Genomic DNA, 17,398 nt, shown 5'->3' on the forward strand with positions numbered 1-17,398 from the left:
TTCTGTTTACCTCAAGCAACTCAAATCATCACAACGGACGCCTCAGACTATGCCTGGGGAGCACACATGGCAGATCAGTGCATTCAGGGAAAATGGTCCCAAAAAGAGAAGCACCTACACATCAACCAAAAGGAGATGCTAGCCGTGCAAAATGCTCTTATGACCTTCAAAGACCTACTGCATCCAGGCCAGCTATTGATAAGGACAGACAACACCACAGTCATGTGGTACATAAACAAACAGGGGGGAACTCATTCATACCCCCTGTGCAGGCAAGCCATGACCCTGTGGAACACAGCACTGGAATTACAAATTCAACTACAGGCACAATTCCTGCCAGGGAAGGAAAACACACTGGCAGACAACTTAAGCAGAAATATGACAGACCCACATGAATGGAACTTGCATCCTCAAGTCTTCTCAAAGATAACTCAGGCATGGGGACAGCCAGACATAGATCTCTTTGCTACCCACAGAAATTACCAGTTGAAAAAATTCTGTTCAAGGACCTATCATCCACAGGCCTGGAAAGTGGACGCACTCTCCTTCAATTGGACAACATTGACAGTCTATGCCTTCCCACCTCTTCCTCTTCTGACAAAAGTTCTATTAAAAGCCAGAGCAGAGAGGCCACAAATGATTCTCATTGCTCCAGACTGGCCACAACAGCACTGGTATCCTCTCCTAAAGAGCCTGTCACACTCACCACCATGGATACTTCCTCTAGTTCCTCTTCTGATGTCCCAGCACAACTTTAAAACCCTTCACAGCCAGCTCAAAACCTTAAATCTAGCTGCATGGAGAATACCTTAATTTCCCAACAGACTCTCCTCTCCAAAGAGGTGCAGGATGTCATCTTGGAGGCCAGAAGACCCTCTACTAGAAAAACCTACTCCGCCAAATGGAAACGATTTTGTTCCTGGAATCAAGAAAAGGGCCAGAATCCTTGGGTAATAAATATACCTCAAATTTTACAGTACCTAGCTGAGCTGTTACACAGTGGCCTTTCCTTCTCCTCCATCAAGATCCACGCTTTAGCCATTTCTGCACAATACAATACAGATCCTCCTTTATTCTCACATCCTCTATTAAGTCAGTTCCTCAGAGGGGCAAAAAATATAAACCCCCCACGGAAACCACCGGTCCCAGCTTGGGACCTCAACTTTGTATTGGAAAAGCTGACCCTGCCTCCCTTTGAGCCGGCTTCTTCAACAGAGTTACAATACTTGTCGTGGAAAACACCCTTCCTTCTGGCCATTACCTCAACATGCAGGGTTTCGGAGCTACAGGCCCTCATGGCTGTGCAACCATTCATCATTTTCCATTAGGACAGTCTCCTTACGATCCAACCCTACCATCATGCCAAAGGTAGTATCCAGTGTAGCTTTGAATCAGACTATTCATTTACCTACCTTTTATCCAAATCCGCAGAACAAAGGAGAGAGACTACTACATTCCTTGGACATTCACAGACAACTTCGTTATTACTTGGACAGAACAAAGTCATTCAGGAAATCTGAGCAGCTCTTTGTGTCCTATGCTACAGGTGGTCAAGGAAAGGCTATTTCCAAACAGACAATTTCAAAATGGATAGCCCACTGCATACGCTTTTGTTATTCTTTTCATGGAAAACCTGTGCCTGTATACATCAGATCCCACTCCACCAGGGCTACAGCTACCTCTGCAGCTTTCCTCAGGGGGGTCCCTACCAAGGACATTTTGGAAGCAGCTACTTGGAGTTCAGTGCACACTTTCTCCAAGCACTACCACCTTCCACTATACTCAAAATCTAGAGCGGGCTTTGCCACAGCAGTCCTGCAGGGCATCCTAGCCCCTCCTAGTTCCAATTAGTACCTACCACCCTTACTTAGCTTTGGGATTCTACCCATCTGTAATGACTGCAGCTGTATGCACGATGAACATAGTACAGTTTTGTACCTACCATAAATGTAGATGTTCGAGTGCTCATACAGCTGCAGTCCAGGTTACCCTCCCTCCATCCCCTCTTAGGACAGGCCTTATGGCAAACACCTTTATCATACAACCTATTTGGGGTATTCTTTTATGGTGTATTTGCTTGCAACTACTGTTTTTGATTTATCTACACTGCATGTTTGCATAATATTATGTTTTGCCTTCCTTCTGGGGGCACCTGACATCTGGGGCAAGAAAAACTGAAGAAAATGGCGTCGGCTGCCTCTTTTATACCCCTGCCGCACTGACGTCAGGGAAGAAGCGACAACAACCGATGCCGGACCTAGACTTTGGAATTCGGCCGACCGAGGACCCGCCTGACGGCAGGATAACCCATCTGTAATGACTGCAGCTGTATGAGCACTCAAACATCTACATTTATGGTAGGTACAAAACTGTACTTTCCTTTCTTAGAAAACCCTTCTTTCAGTTGGTATTAATTCTGCTATGAGGATTTTTGAGCTGCTAGCATTGTCTGCTAATCCTCCTTACCTGGTTTCCCCTTGAGATAGACCATCTTATCCATATTTAAAGCTAAAGTCTCCACAGAGCTGAATTTAAATCAATATGCTGACTTGCCAGTGTTCTTTCTGAAGTATTCTAATTGAAGTATGTGTTACAATGTGTGGGTGTATGTAGGCAACTCAGATTTTACTTTCTCAGAAACAAATCCTTTCAAAACAATTTTAAAATTGTGTTCTTTTCCAAGAATAATTTGGATAAGAAAGTATCGTTATCCAGACGGTTGTCTGATTGTATCAGATTTTGCTATATCATCTGCAAAAGTGGCATAAAGAGATAAAACTCTGACTACCTCCCAAGTGACCCAAGTTCGAATAGCATTCTAGATGCTTGACAGCACAGCCATGGAGGATGGGCGTGCCCACACATAGGGAGGGAGAGGGGTGCGTGCTTTTATGGCACATACTTGCTCGCTGATTTCCCTGGTAAAGACCAGGAGAACTTCTGTATAGTGTCAGCTGTGAGTAGTGGGGCATTCTTGCTGCCATTAGTCCATCATTGAAGTGAGGAGCAGTGCAGTGTTTATGCTAATTGCACATCCCACCCACAGGCTGCCATGGGGGTTCATATAAGGGGGTAGGTAAAGAAAAATCTTGGGCAACTCTTGATGGCTGCTTACATGATGGCCCTTTTTGATGGACCCTTGTCCCTGGCAATTGGCAAAATGAATGGATCGATTGGTCAGGATGGGAATGATGATCAGCAGGCAGTGGGGACAAACAGTTACTTTATGTATGTACGTATGTATTTATTTACTTATTTTTGCTACATCAAATATAGCAAGCCCTTTTTGTGAACCAGAGCACATTGCTTAAAGCTATGGCAAACTTCCCAGGCTTTTTAAAAGAACTCAGTCTTAGACGGTATTTGTCCTATGGCTACTTGGGCAGTATTACATATTTTTGCAGGGCATTACAAGATGAATGTGATCCCTTGATGTGGGTCTTTTGGAGTCAATATACTTTGAGGAATTCTTCCATGAGGATCCAGTCCAGTAGATTAGCTTGAGATTTAATCCTATAGGCAAATGGAATGGAGCTCTAATTACAGATATGAACGTTACATACTTACTGTAAAATTAGATTTCGATTGGCAGTTCCATTCCATTTACCAAACCATCTCTACATCCCCCTTCTGTAGTTCTAAACTGTGACCTTTACCATTTGTGTTTGATCTTGTTTACTTCACGAGTTATCTGCAGCATCCTGTGTGAGCTTTACAGATCTGGAGTTGAGTCCTAGGCAGCAATAGTTTTGTGGGAAATGTGGTGTTACTAGTTAGCCTGGGAAAATGTTCTCATCAGGGCTAAATCCTGCCAGCCTCAATTCTCCAGGTAAAGGGAATGGAACTGCCATTTCAGATCTGTCATTACACTGAGTATGTAGTTTTCATTTTCTACATACTAGGATAGTCTTTCAGCAAGAGACGGGTAAACTGCTGATGTTCATCGTGCATACAGCTGCAGTAATCACAGATGGGTTCTCTGCCGTCAGGCGGTCCCTCGGTCGGCCGAATTCCAAAGTCTTGGTCCGGCGTCGGTTGTCGTCGCTTTCTTTCCTGACGTCAGAGCGACAGGGTATATAAGACACAGCCGACGCCATATTCTTCAGTCTTTTTTGCCACGCGGTGCCCGAAGCAGAAGCAGTTCGCAAGTGCCGGTCGGCCAGCTCCTGAATTTACGAAAAATTGGAAACCGAAGTCTTCATTAAAGCTAAGTACCCGTTGAAACTTTTCTTGCCTCAGACCGATGTCAGAAAAAGTTAACAATTGTATTTCTTGTGGGAAGCAAATACCGCATAAGGATTTCCATTCCCTCTGCATACCTTGTTTAGGCCCAGACCACGACGTCTCGGGCTGTCGCTTTTGCGCTACCTTCAATAAGCGCACTATTAAGCGTCGGGCGGAGTTCGCCCAACACTTTTTCGGTAAAGCCTTTGATTATAAAATGTCATCAGAGACTCCGACTACTGTTTTGTCCAAAAAACGCAAGGACAAGGACCGACACTCGAGGTCCGTGGTCCCCACCGACACCACGCCAAAAACGGCTACACGTGGTCCGGTTCTCAGCGAGACGCCTATGCAGTCCCTGACCACCGACGACACTTCTTTGGCGGGGTCTTCTGTAACCGAGACCGCAGGTACCTCGGCCCATATCCAGACTACAACCACCGAAGCCACTGTGAGCGTTGAGCCTCCTAATGTGGACAGGTCCACTTCCACCCATGGTGTCTTCAGACCCGCATCTTCCTTTTCCATTAAGGCCTTTACTAAGTCCAAATCAGCCAGGCATCCCAAGAGGCCTGTTGCACAGGGCCCATCCCCAGGCCCCATGCCTAAAAAGCAGATGCTTAAAATGGCTGAGGATTTAATTACTCTTATCAGGGGTTCTCAACCCCCTCCAAACAAGAGACCCAGAGTGGAGGAAGATTCTCCCTCTTCTGATCAGGGCTCCATTTTTTCAGATCATTCTGATGTAGAGGAACACTCCTTCTCCCCTTTTGAAGATTCTGATGCAGAGCAGTCCATTCCTTCTGTATCTCCTCCTGATGATTTTTCTTTTGGGGAAACCTTGCACACCTTGAGGGAACACTTCCATTGGGAAGGCCAAGACTTTTCTGATTCCAAGAAAAGACTTGGGGAATTTCTTTTGTTACCTCAACACAGACCTCTGGCAATACCTCCTGTCTTGGACATACTGGATGATGTTTATTCGGAGGCTTGCCTTAATCCGGATTCCCAGCCTCCTGCCCCAGTCAAGCCTGATAGGTACTACAGAGTTCCTAACTCTCACCAATTTCTGTACAAAAGCCATAATGCTGACCCTGAAACCATTTCTCAAGGCCCCAAGGGAATGAAGGCCTCTACTGCTAAGAATCCACTACCTTCCGAAAGAGCGTCAAGATCCTTAGAAAGGTGGGGAAAAAAGGTGTATACCTCGGCCACCCTAGCCATGAGGGCCTTAAATTGTCAGTTTCATATGCTTAAATATCAGCAGTTTCTGTTATCACAATTAAGAAATAAAATGTCTCAACCTGAACAACCAGATTTGAAGGAGTTGCAGGATATGATGCATAGTGCAGAACAAGTGGGTAAACACACCTTACAATGTGGCTATGATGCTCTAGAGGCCTCAAGTAGAGCTGCTGTTACAGGATCAGTTATTCGTAGACATGCATGGCTTAGGGAACAAATCTTGCCTGATCATGTGAAAGCTAAATTACTAGATGCTCCTTTACAAAAGGATGTGCTATTTGGTACTAATGCTGAGGAGATACTACGGAAAATGGAAGAAAAAGCCAAATCTATACAATCTGTCAAAGCTTTTCTACAGGTTCAACCACCATGTTTTAGCAGAAATTGGCCTTCTAAAAACTGGTCCTTTCCAGCCACGGACAAGCCCCAAAGAGGTAGATACAGGCGCTCAAGGGGCAGAGGACAATCACAAGGATCATATAGAGGCAGGCAATGGCAAACTCCAGCACCAAGAGGTGGCGAAGACAGTGCACAACAATATAGGAAACAAACCCAATGACTTCTTCCTTTCCATGCCAAGCAAGTCTCAGTTGGCAGCACCCCTGGGAGGAAAGCTGGCATTATTTACAAGAAATTGGCATATTGTCACAACAAACAAATGGATCCTGGACGTTATAGACAGAGGCTACAGATTTCATTTTCACACTCTACCAAAAATGAGAGGCATGCCAAACCTGCCACACAATCAAAGGGCAGAGGCACAACTACAAATTTCAAAGCTCATAGACATGAAAGCTATTCAACAGGTACCTACTCACGAACAAGGCCAAGGTTTTTATTCCAGGCTATTTCTGGTACCAAGGAAAGGAACCGACTGGAGACCCATTTTGGACTTATCCATCCTAAACACATTCTTACTCGTACCAAAATTCAAGATGCTCACATTACAGCAGCTTCTTCCCATGCTATGCAAGGAGTTTTAGCTGGTAACATTGGACCTCAAGGAGGCATACCTGCATGTCCCAAGCAGACAAAGCTGCAGAAGATACCTCAGATTTCTTGCAGGTTCAATCCACTATAAATTCTCTGCATTGCCCTTTGGCTTATCTACTGCGCCCAGAGTATTCACGAAATGCCTGGCATCAGTAATTGCCTACTGCAGACTTCAAGGGATACAAATTTACCCTTATTTGGACGACTGTCTGATCCAAGCGGACAGCAAGCACATACTTCTGGATCATCTGGCTTATGCAACACGGTTACTGAACTCCCTGGGATACACAATCAACAAAGAGAAATTCAGGCTAACACCATCTCAGAAAATAACTTTCCTGGGTGCCAACTTGGACACAAACACCAAGATGGCCTATCTTACGCCAGAAAAACAGGGGCAACTAACTCAGTTCTTCAAAAGATTAGCAAATTGTACCAGGCTTACTGCAAGGAAAATCCTGCAGGCTCTGGGCTTCATGGCATCTTGCATTCTTTTAATCCCATGTGCAAAGTTGCATATGAGGAAACTTCAATGGTACCTAAAAAACCTATGGTCTCAACACAGCCACAGTTTGGAAACAATAATACCAATAATTCCATGTTTGCAAAAGGAATTTCTATGGTGGGCCCAAGCATGTCAAACAAACACAGGTCTCCCATTCTGCAAGCCTCAAGCAAATCAAGTCATCACAACAGACGCCTCAGATTTTGCCTGGGGGGCGCACATGACAGACAGGTGCATTCAGGGCAAATGGTCCCAAAAAGAAAAGCACCTTCACATTAATCAAAAAGAAATGCTAGCAGTGATAAATGCAATTACAGCTTTCAAGGACCTCCTGCATCCAGGGCAATTATTGATAAGAACAGACAACACCACAGTAATGTGGTACATAAACAAACAAGGAGGAACACATTCATACCCCCTGTGCAGACTAGCCATGACACTTTGGAACTTGGCTCTGGAATGGAAAATCGAACTTCAAGCACAATACTTGCCAGGTTTGGAAAACACGCTGGCAGACAATCTAAGCAGAAATATGACAGATCCACACGAATGGAAGTTGCATCCTCAAGTGTTTACAAAGATAATCCAAGCGTGAGGGAGGCCAGACTTAGATCTCTTCGCCTCCCACAGGAATCATCAATTGGAAAAGTTTTGTTCAAGGACCTTTCATCCAAAGGCCTGGAGAGTGGACACCCTTTCATTCAGTTGGACAGCATGGACAGTTTACGCTTTCCCACTTCTGCCTCTTCTGCCCAAGGTGCTCTTGAAAGCAAGAGCAGACAGACCGAAGATGATACTGATTGCTCCAGACTGGCCAAGACAACACTGGTATCCACTCCTGAGGAGCCTAACACATTCTCCTCCCTGGCCCCTACCTCTAATGCCTCTTCTGTTGACTCAGCACAGCTACAAAACTCTTCACAGCCAGCTGAAAACACTCAATCTCGCTGCATGGAAAATTCCTTAACTCCTCAACAGACCCTACTCCCCAAAGAGGTACAGGAGGTCATTTTGGAGGCCAGAAGGCCATCTACTAGAAAGGCTTACTCCGCAAAATGGAAACGGTTTTGCTCTTGGAATGAGAAAAAAGGCCAGGACCCTAGAAAACTGAATTTGCCTCAGGTACTACAGTATCTAGCTGAGCTGCTGAACAGCGGACTTTCATTTTCCTCCATAAAAATCCATGCCTCAGCCATTTTTGCAGAATTCAACACGGATCCACCCTTATTCTCTCACCCACTCTTAAGACAGTTCCTCAGAGGGGCTAAGAATATAAGACCACCAAGGAAACAACCTGTGCCAGCCTGGGATCTCAATTATATTTTAGAAAAATTAACATTGCCTCCCTTTGAACCAGCTGCCTCAACAGATTTGCAATATTTGTCCTGGAAAACAGCTTTCCTTCTGGCCATTACCTCAGCTCGTAGGGTTTCAGAACTACAAGCCCTCATGGCTGTGCAGCCCTTTCTCATCTTCCATCAGGACAGGGTTTCCCTTCGAACCAACCCATCATTTATGCCTAAAGTGGTATCCAGGGTAGCCTTAAATCAAGCCATACACTTACCTACCTTTTACCCCAATCCTCAAAACAAAGGGGAAAGGCTGCTACACTCCTTAGACATCCATAGACAGCTACGTTACTATTTGGACAGAACAAAGCCTTTCAGGAAATCAGAACAACTTTTTGTGTCCTATGCTGTAGGAGCTCAAGGGAAGCCAGTTGCCAAACAGGATAGGCCACTGCATACAGTTTTGTTACTCCTATCATGGATAGTCTGTCCCTACAGGCATCAGATCCCACTCCACCAGGGCCACAGCTACCTCTACAGCCTTCCTCAGATGAGTTCCTACCAAAGATATTTTGGAGGCAGCCACTTGGAGTTCTGTGCATACATTCACAAAACACTACCACCTGCCTTTATATTCCAAAACTAGAGCAGGCTTTGCCACTGCTGTGTTGCAGGGCATTTTGGCTCATCCCAGTTCCACCTAGTGCCTACCACCCTGTGCGTAGCTTTGGGATTCTACCCATCTGTGATTACTGCAGCTGTATGCACGATGAACATAGTACAGTTTTGTACCTACCATAAATGTAGATGTTCGAGTGCTAATACAGCTGCAGTACAGGTTTCCCTCCCTCCTTCCCCTGTTGGTAAAGGACTAGTGGCTAACACCTCCTCTTGCAACCTAATCTGGGGTTATCCTTCTGTGGTGTATTTGCTTGCAACTACTGTTTTTTGATTACATTGCATTGCTTGAACATATATATATATATATATATATATATATATATATATATATATATAATTTATGTATTGCCTTCCTTCTGGGGGCACCTGACATCTGGGGCAAGAAAGACTGAAGAATATGGCGTTGGCTGTGTCTTATATACCCCTGTCGCTCTAACGTCAGGAAAGAAAGTGACGACAACCGACGCCGGACCAAGACTTTGGAATTCGGCCGACCGAGGGACCGCCTGACGGCAGAGAACCCATCTGTGATTACTGCAGCTGTATTAGCTCTCGAACATCTACATTTATGGTAGGTACAAAACTGTACTTTGTCTTTCCTCACCTTGCAGTTAAAGAGTGCTTGAAATAAAAATATATACATGTGTATATATGGGTTTACTACTTATTATCAAATTTTCACTTACCTGAAAATGAAAAACACTTGAAGGCTTCGCTAAAAACTTAGCTTCATGAACACCTGGATCATCGCAGTTTTATTCCTGGAAACAAACCACTTGGCCACTACAACAAAATAAACAAACCAAAGCAAATCAAACCCACCCAAGTGGGAGGCTTCACCCCACACACCTCCCCGTATGGGAGACTGCGTCCTCTACACCCCCCAACTAAATATATCAACTCTGAGATCGCACTATAGTAGGGAAAAGGTCAAAGTTCACCATGGTGGCCAAGTGGTTTGTTTCCCCAGAGTAGAATTGCTGTGATCTGGGTTTTTGTGACACTAAGGTTTCAGCGAAGTCTTGAACTTCTTATTTTCGACTGAGTGAAACGTTGATGGTGGACCCATATACATATATATATATATATATATATATATATATATATATATATACATATATATATATATATATATATATATATGTATGGTTTACTATGGTATGGTCAAACCGGACCCAATCGAATGATGGGATCATCGACCCACATACATGAAAACAACAATATTGAATTCCGACATTGTCGAAATATGACTCGACTTCGACCTCGAAACGAGCTTTAACATGGGTCTATATAGGGGCGAGATTCATACTTCGACAATATCTGGTTCGTTTGGCCTCCGGACTTTGACTGACTGACTTCACGATAGTAAATGCAGCATAAACTGAAGTCATTTTTGCTGGTTTTGACTGTATAGTTATTTGTTCTGTCGTCCTCTCTGTTTTGATGATTGTTTGCGTTTGTAACCACTGTTAGTGCTGCCATATGAAAGGTGGCAAAGACCAACATCTGAACTGCAAGAAGGTTGCACTTACTTTCATAAACTGCTTCAAGTCCCTTGCCCCATTTGTATGTCAAACTGAATATATGTTTGTAATACTTCAGTATAAAAATTAGTCTTCCCTTACTTGCTTTTATCATTGTTATGCAGGTGGATCGTTTCTTGGAAACCTACTCTCTGGCTGCAAAGGATTTGCCGAAAGAAGAACTGAGACACCTGAAAGAACTATTTTTCAGTTTGTCATCTGAGTACAGCAGCCTTGTTAAAGAGAAGCTGCAGTTCACTGCTGAAGGAGAGCTCACTGCACCATTTCAAAACCTGATCACTGGCTTGCAGCATTATTTAAAAAGTGCCAGGGAGATGTGCCAAAAGTCTTGGGCTCGTTTTCACCCAAGGCGCATGTTAAGTGGCATTGTTATTTTGGTGTTCACCTTGCTTATGTGTTACCTTGTCTCTGGAGATGTTGGCATCCTTGAGTTGCTGTGCAACAGACTACCTCTTTATCCCTTTATGTGGGGAATATTAATAGGAATTTTAAACATCGTGTTTCAGTTGTTATCTCAGAACTCACTAGAATTCATTATGGCATTTTGCTGGGCTACTGGTGCCTCCTTATTTGGATTATTTTGGCAGCTTGGGAAATACAAACTTAAAACAGATCACAGCACAGGTCAACTCCACAAATCACAATGTGTTTTGACCCAGCAGGGGCTTTTGACTTTGGCTAATCTTCCTGTGCCACTGATGGTTTTGTTCTTCAGATGTGCCTCCTTGTTTTCAAACAGCTTTGTAGTTGCTGATGCACAGGTGGTTCTCTTCCTTTTGAAGTCTCTCGTAGTGTTTGTTGTACTGAAGCTGTTCTGGAGTGGAATGCTAACCGTTCAGAGCCCAAGTTCTACCTTCATTCCAGAAATGCACAAACACATGATCATGCCTGCGTATAGGAAAGAGTGCTTCCATGTAAATGGTTTTCTAACTTTGTTCTTCATTTGTGTTTATTTGTCTAGTATGTTTCATTCCTGTCGTGAAGAACTACTGAACTGTGAGCCTTCTTCCTTGCTGACTCCACTGTCAAGTTTGAAAAACAGTCATGTCCGTAACATATGCTACATTCTGTGCATTACTTCAGTCTCCTGTATTGTCTACTTGATAAGATGGTGGCTTCGTCACTATGGCAACCTCAATAGCTCAACATTAATTGTGCTGTTTGTACGCTGGGGATTCCCTCTTACAGCACTTTCCATTTGTCTTTACTGGGCTATGTGTTCAGCTCCATACCAAAGCTTTGGGAAGCTACAGGAACTGGTGAGAGCAGTGTCTGTTTTTTGCCCTCGTATAGTATATGGATTGACTGCTTTGGGTCTTTTTCTTGTTCTTAGGAACCCTATAATGGTGTTTGTGAAAGATACTAAGGAGGAAGAAAATAGCATTGTAACATCGTACAAGAGAACTGGAACTGAGACAGACCTTCTTCATGTGATCCCCCAGATTTATCGTAAGATGCATAAATCACTGAGTTCTTCTAATGTTACTGGTGCAGATGGGAAGCCCACTGTTGCAGCCTATGGGTTAGGGACTGTCTACTCAGCTGTTCTTCTTACAGTGACTTTACTCCTAGGACTTTTGCTTATCCTGTTGCATAGTGAGAGGTTGTCCCTCTCATTCCTTATTCTGTTTTTGGAAGCATTTGCTTTTCTGCAAATTCATTCCATTGCTGTGAATCTGTCTGCTAATGACTCTGGTAAGTTAGTAAATAGTGTTTTCATTTTTGCTCCTGTGAACTTGAAAATGAACTCTTTAGTAAAATATGAATTGTTTTGGCTTGATCAGGTTATTACTGGAATGGTAAACAAGTGGAATATGCCTATTGAGTATTTGTGTTGATTTACTGCATAATATTTTTACTGTAATGTCTTCATCTGATGTTGTCCACTTCATTCCATTGACCTGAGGGACGCTGTTCCGAGACACAGAACTGACCAGCTGCCTTCTTACAGCTGGAGATTCCAAACTTGAGCTCCTCCTACCTACCTGTAATGCCACACTTCTCCCATGTCACCTCAGGCCACGTTTGCCATTCTTGGTGTTAGCAATGAATTCCGCTTGACCTTCTCCGCTGGCATTTTTTAAGTGAGTTTTTCCCTTTTTTTGTGCTTCCTACCTGTTCTGTCTTCTCCTTTACCTTCCTTTTCTTTCTAGTTGTCGAGGTCTGTCCTTTAAGCTCTCTCTCTCTCTCTATATATATATGTATATATATATATATATATATATATATATATATATATATATATATATATATATTCTTTTTTCTTGCTCACCCTTTCTTTTCTCCCTTATGGCTAATCAGAAGCCATTGGGCTTTAAAAAGTGCACTTCCTGTACATCTGTAAGTGGAAGATTCCCGTATCTGATGCCCATGGAGAGGGTGTCTACTGTTTGGGGCCTCTCCGTTTGGATGCCTGTTGTGGAATATGCATTTCCTAGCAGCGATTACCTCAGCTAGGAGAGTGTCTGAGCTGCAGACTCTCTCTGCAAAATTTCCATACTTAGTTTTTCATAAACACCGAGTGACCCTGTGTACGAATCCTGTTTTTTGCCCAAGGTGGCTTAAGAGACAAACATTAACCAGCCAATTAATCTTCCAGTTTTCTTTCCACAATATCAGCACAAAGGAGAATACACTTTACACATACCTGATGTGCATAGACAATTTCGCTTTTACATCCATAGAACTAAATCCTTCAGGAAGTGTGATCAGTTGTTTGTTTCCTTTTCGAATACCAAAAAAAGGTAAGGCAGTGACCAAAGTTTCTTTGGCCAGATGGTTGAAAGATTGTATTACGTTTATTTACTCTTCTAAAGGTGTTCCCATACCAGGTCCGGTAAGAGCACATTCTTCAAGGTCCATGGCCACGTCTCAAGCTTTTTGGTCCAGAGTTTCTGTAGAGGACATTTGTGCTGCTGCTACTTGGTCAAACCTCCATACTTTTGTCACTCATTACAAATTGGACTTGGTGCTTTAGGTTCTGCTGTACTCTGGAATGTCCTTCCTTAATGGCTACCCTGGATTATGGCAGCTGGGGACTTTATCCCTCAGGTTAATGGAATGAAGTGGACAACATCAGGTAGGTAAGAGGAGCTCAAGTTTGGAATCTCCACCTGTAAGGAGGTGGCCGGTCAGTTCCGAGCATCAGAACAGAGTTGCTCAAATAATGGAATGAAGTTGGACAACACAGATGGAACATTATGGTAAGAACATAACATCTTTTTTTTTTTTTTTTTTTTTTTATGTACACCATAGTGAAATTATTTTATCAGACATTCTCTGTAACAACAACCCTAAAAGTTTAGTACCTTTAATACAGCACAGAAACCTTTGGGTACTTATCACAAATTGGGCATCTTCTTTATTAAATCACAATTTAAACAGTGGCATAAATTTAATAGAAAATAAAACAGGCCATAGTGACATTTTTCATTAGGGCGGCCGCAGTGATGCAACAGTTAACGTTGCCACCTCACAGCAAGAGGTTCTCCGGTTCGATCCTCAGCTGGGGTGCCTTCTGTGCGGAGTCTGCATTTCCTCCCTGTGGTCACGTGGGTTTTCTCCGGGTGCTTCAGTTTCCTCCCACATCCCAAAGACATGCTGTTATCGGATTGGATGCTCTACATTCGCCGTAGGTGTGAGTGCGTGTGTGTGTGTGCCTTCCATGGAAGGTTTGGTGCCGGGCTGGCAACTCTACACTGTAAAACGCCGTTGTCAATCATGAGCGGACAGGTGATCCGCTGTGGTGACCCCTAACCAGGATAAGTCGAAAGAAGGATGACTTTTTTCATTGTTTTCATGCATCATACATATATTTTTTCTTTTAGCAATTATTATTCACTTCAGCATTGCATGAATTACTCGTTTCCTGCTTTTTCTCCTTTAAATCTCACTCTTCCTCTTCCTGAATGTTATTCTGCAGCTAGTCCCCCAAATTCCATTCATCTTTATGTAATTTGCTCCTTGCTTATGTAATGTAAATGTGATCCTATGTTGTCTTTTTCATCCATTCTTCTGATCTGACATTGAAATCCATTTCTCTGATCTGACTTTGGATCCATCCTCGGCCACGTTAGACAGACTTTAGGCCCCGTAGCTCAAGGTCCATCCTCCCCTTATTCACAGTCCCTTTCTCCTCAGTTACCTCTGATGTTATTTGCTGCTGAAGTGTTTGAATGTAGTCACTGTTAGCTTGAGCAGGTCAGAGTGGATAAGTACTTTATTGATATATTTTGTCTCCCTTTTTCACATTTTTTCCTTCCTGATTAAAAAAAGAGAGAGATTTATTTTTATCCCTTTTTCTGAGAACATTTAATTCCTACTCTTGTCAGCATAGCTCTGGGCCTTAACACCTGTTGTTGGTACTTCACTTCACTTGTTTACATTTTTACCATTGGGTATTACTTTTATCATTGCTGGTATATTTTCTTAGCTGACTGATTTCTGTGTTCTGCATGTTGCCTGTTTCACTGTGCAGAGACACCAATTGGATTTAAGAAGTGCTTCTTATGCAGGCAGAAGATTCACAACTCGGATAATCATTCTGAGTGTGTTTATTGCCTGGGACCAGGGCATATGAATGTTAAGTGTGACATTTGTGCTAGTTTTAAAAATAGGGCTCTGGTGGAAAGAGTACAAATTGATTCTAAAATGTTTCCATCCTTCATCTTCTTCTGCCTCTGGAGCTCAGTCCTCTTCTAAAAAATCTTCCAGAGAGGCTGTTGACAAAAGCAAGGAACTGCAGAATTGTTCATCTCACTGCTTTTCTCCTTCATTTTCTTTGGGCTTGGCTCCACCCGAGAAAATTTCTAAAATTCCAGATCTGTCAATCCATTTGGGACCAACCCTGACAAAATTGAAATCCTTTGGATTTGACCCGAGTGAAGTCTAAGTCACTTAAAACCTCAACCAAATTTTCGCCTGAGCCAGTGACATTGAGGAGCACCACACTTTCCTGCAGGATACTCTTCGAAGGGTATTCCATCCACTTTCAGCATACTCTTCCCTCAGGTTATCCAGAAGCCTAACAGAAGCGGATGTGGATAAGATGATGAGAAAGTTTCTCAGAACCCAGATTCAACTGGGTGTTATTTTATCTCCGTCTCCCATCAGTTCTGTGAGCTTATCTTTTATGCAGCCACAACCTTTGATTCCTACTTCAGTCTGTCCAGTGATTTCAAACCTGAGACTTCCGAGCTTGTCTATGTTGAATCCGAATACCTGGCCTTGTACAACTCTTACATCTTCTCTGACCCAGACTGCTCTGACATTGTCATTTCTGAAAGGTTCTCTGAGCTGTAGTGTTGGTGACCGATCTGGAGGACTGGGTTCATCTCCAATGTTCTCGGAGCCATCCCTTCCTCTCAGAGCCTTGATGCTATATAGCTGACTTCTGACCACTGCATCGAAGCTTGAGCCTGGGGTATTGGGTTCCGTCCTGCACAGGCTTGTATGGATCCTATGCAGTTGAGACTTGGTTCTCTTATGGTTTCAGCATTTGATGTAGTGGAGAGAGTTTTTCCACCTCATTGGAAAAGATATCCTTGCTCTCACTGTGTCTACCCCATCCACAATTGTCTACTGTAGACACTGTGTCTTTTCTTCTTGTTCCATCAGGGCAGCCATTCCAGTTAAGTCTATAGATTGTCCTCATTTAGGAATCTACTGACTCTTCCAAGTCCTCTCCAGTGCCTCCCGCTGAAGAACCCCCTTGGAAGCGGATGTAAAAGGAGACGTGGACTCTCTGCAGGAGTCTTTAACTGAAGACACTGACTTTGATGAAGGGGAAGGGTCCATCAGGTCACCCCTTGAGGACGTCTCCTTTTGGAGAAATACTCAAACTTTTGAAACAGAAAGGTGGTTGGTCTTTCGATCCCCCTTCCCAAGAGGAGTCAGTATTCCTCAAGGCTTTCAGAGCTGGCTCAGCTACAACTTGGGTAGTCCTCCAGTGTATGAGATGGTAGATCTTATCTCCCACTGGCCTTTTAAAGATCTGGATGTCACAGAGCCTGTCCCCAAGTGCCCAGACAAATATCTTGCTGCAGCCAAGTATAGAGCTCATTGGAGCAAGGGTCCCCCAGTGGATGCTTTGGTGGTTGCGACAGCCACCAAGAAAGAGCTTGTGGAACAGAGTTCTTCTCTCCATCCTCCTAACAGAGATTACAGAGTGTTGTCAGATTTGGGAAGCATGCCTGTGCTTTAGTTACTTTTGCCATCAGGTCACTGGATTATGTGGCACATGTTATACGATTACAGAGGTGTTGCTCGCCAGGTCAGGAAGAAGCAGGCAAACATTGTGGGTCCTTGTTCAAGCAGCTTTATTGTATGCAAACACATCATAAATAAAGTTAAGTAACTTTAACTTATAAACAGATTAGCTATCATGCACATAGATGTTAACACTCTGGCTGCACCTTCAAAATGGCACTGAAGATAACACGTGTTTGGAATTTATATGCACTCACAGACTTAGAAATGCATCTTAAAGGTACAGCACACCTGTTATTCTACATCCTCCTTCTCTAAGAAATGAGTCAGACATTGTCACTGATATTAATAAATATGCAATTTATATAGGAATAATGCACATATAAAGCTAAGTACATATATACAACTATGTCCAAGTGGCTGTGTATTTCGCACTAGGCTTTCAGATGCGACTATATCATGTGACATAAAATTTGGGATCTGGTTTAGCAACTGGAATTGTCTGTGCTGACTGTTCACTCTTAAGAACCACAGGACCATCTACCGGAACAGTATCAGGGGTCAAGACACATTCTGGAACAGTAATATCATCTGGATTGCTCAGAGGGTTAGAGTCTTTGTCATAGGAACAATGTTGCGATGTCAGTCCTGCTACAGGAAGAAGATGTCTGTGATTTCTCCTGTACTCCACATCCTTGGATTTAACAAAA

The 17,398-nt window shown here is 43.3% G+C and overlaps 1 protein-coding gene across 3 annotated transcripts in view; it reads left to right on the forward strand.

Annotated features, from left to right (window-relative positions):
- The window catches only part of PIGO (phosphatidylinositol glycan anchor biosynthesis class O), a 547,687-nt gene that overhangs the window by 328,456 nt on the left and 201,833 nt on the right, over positions 1-17,398 (forward strand). For all 3 annotated transcript variants that reach the window (XM_044077361.1, XM_044077374.1, XR_006365544.1), the window contains exon 6: positions 10,586-12,176. In XM_044077361.1, the coding sequence (XP_043933296.1) occupies positions 10,586-12,176 (1,591 nt within the window). The remainder of the gene's footprint in view (positions 1-10,585; positions 12,177-17,398) is intronic.

This window comes from Protopterus annectens, chromosome 1.part1, assembly GCF_019279795.1.
Source record: "Protopterus annectens isolate FY-2018-M chromosome 1.part1, PAN1.0, whole genome shotgun sequence".
NCBI classification, from domain to species: Eukaryota; Metazoa; Chordata; order Ceratodontiformes; family Protopteridae; genus Protopterus; species Protopterus annectens.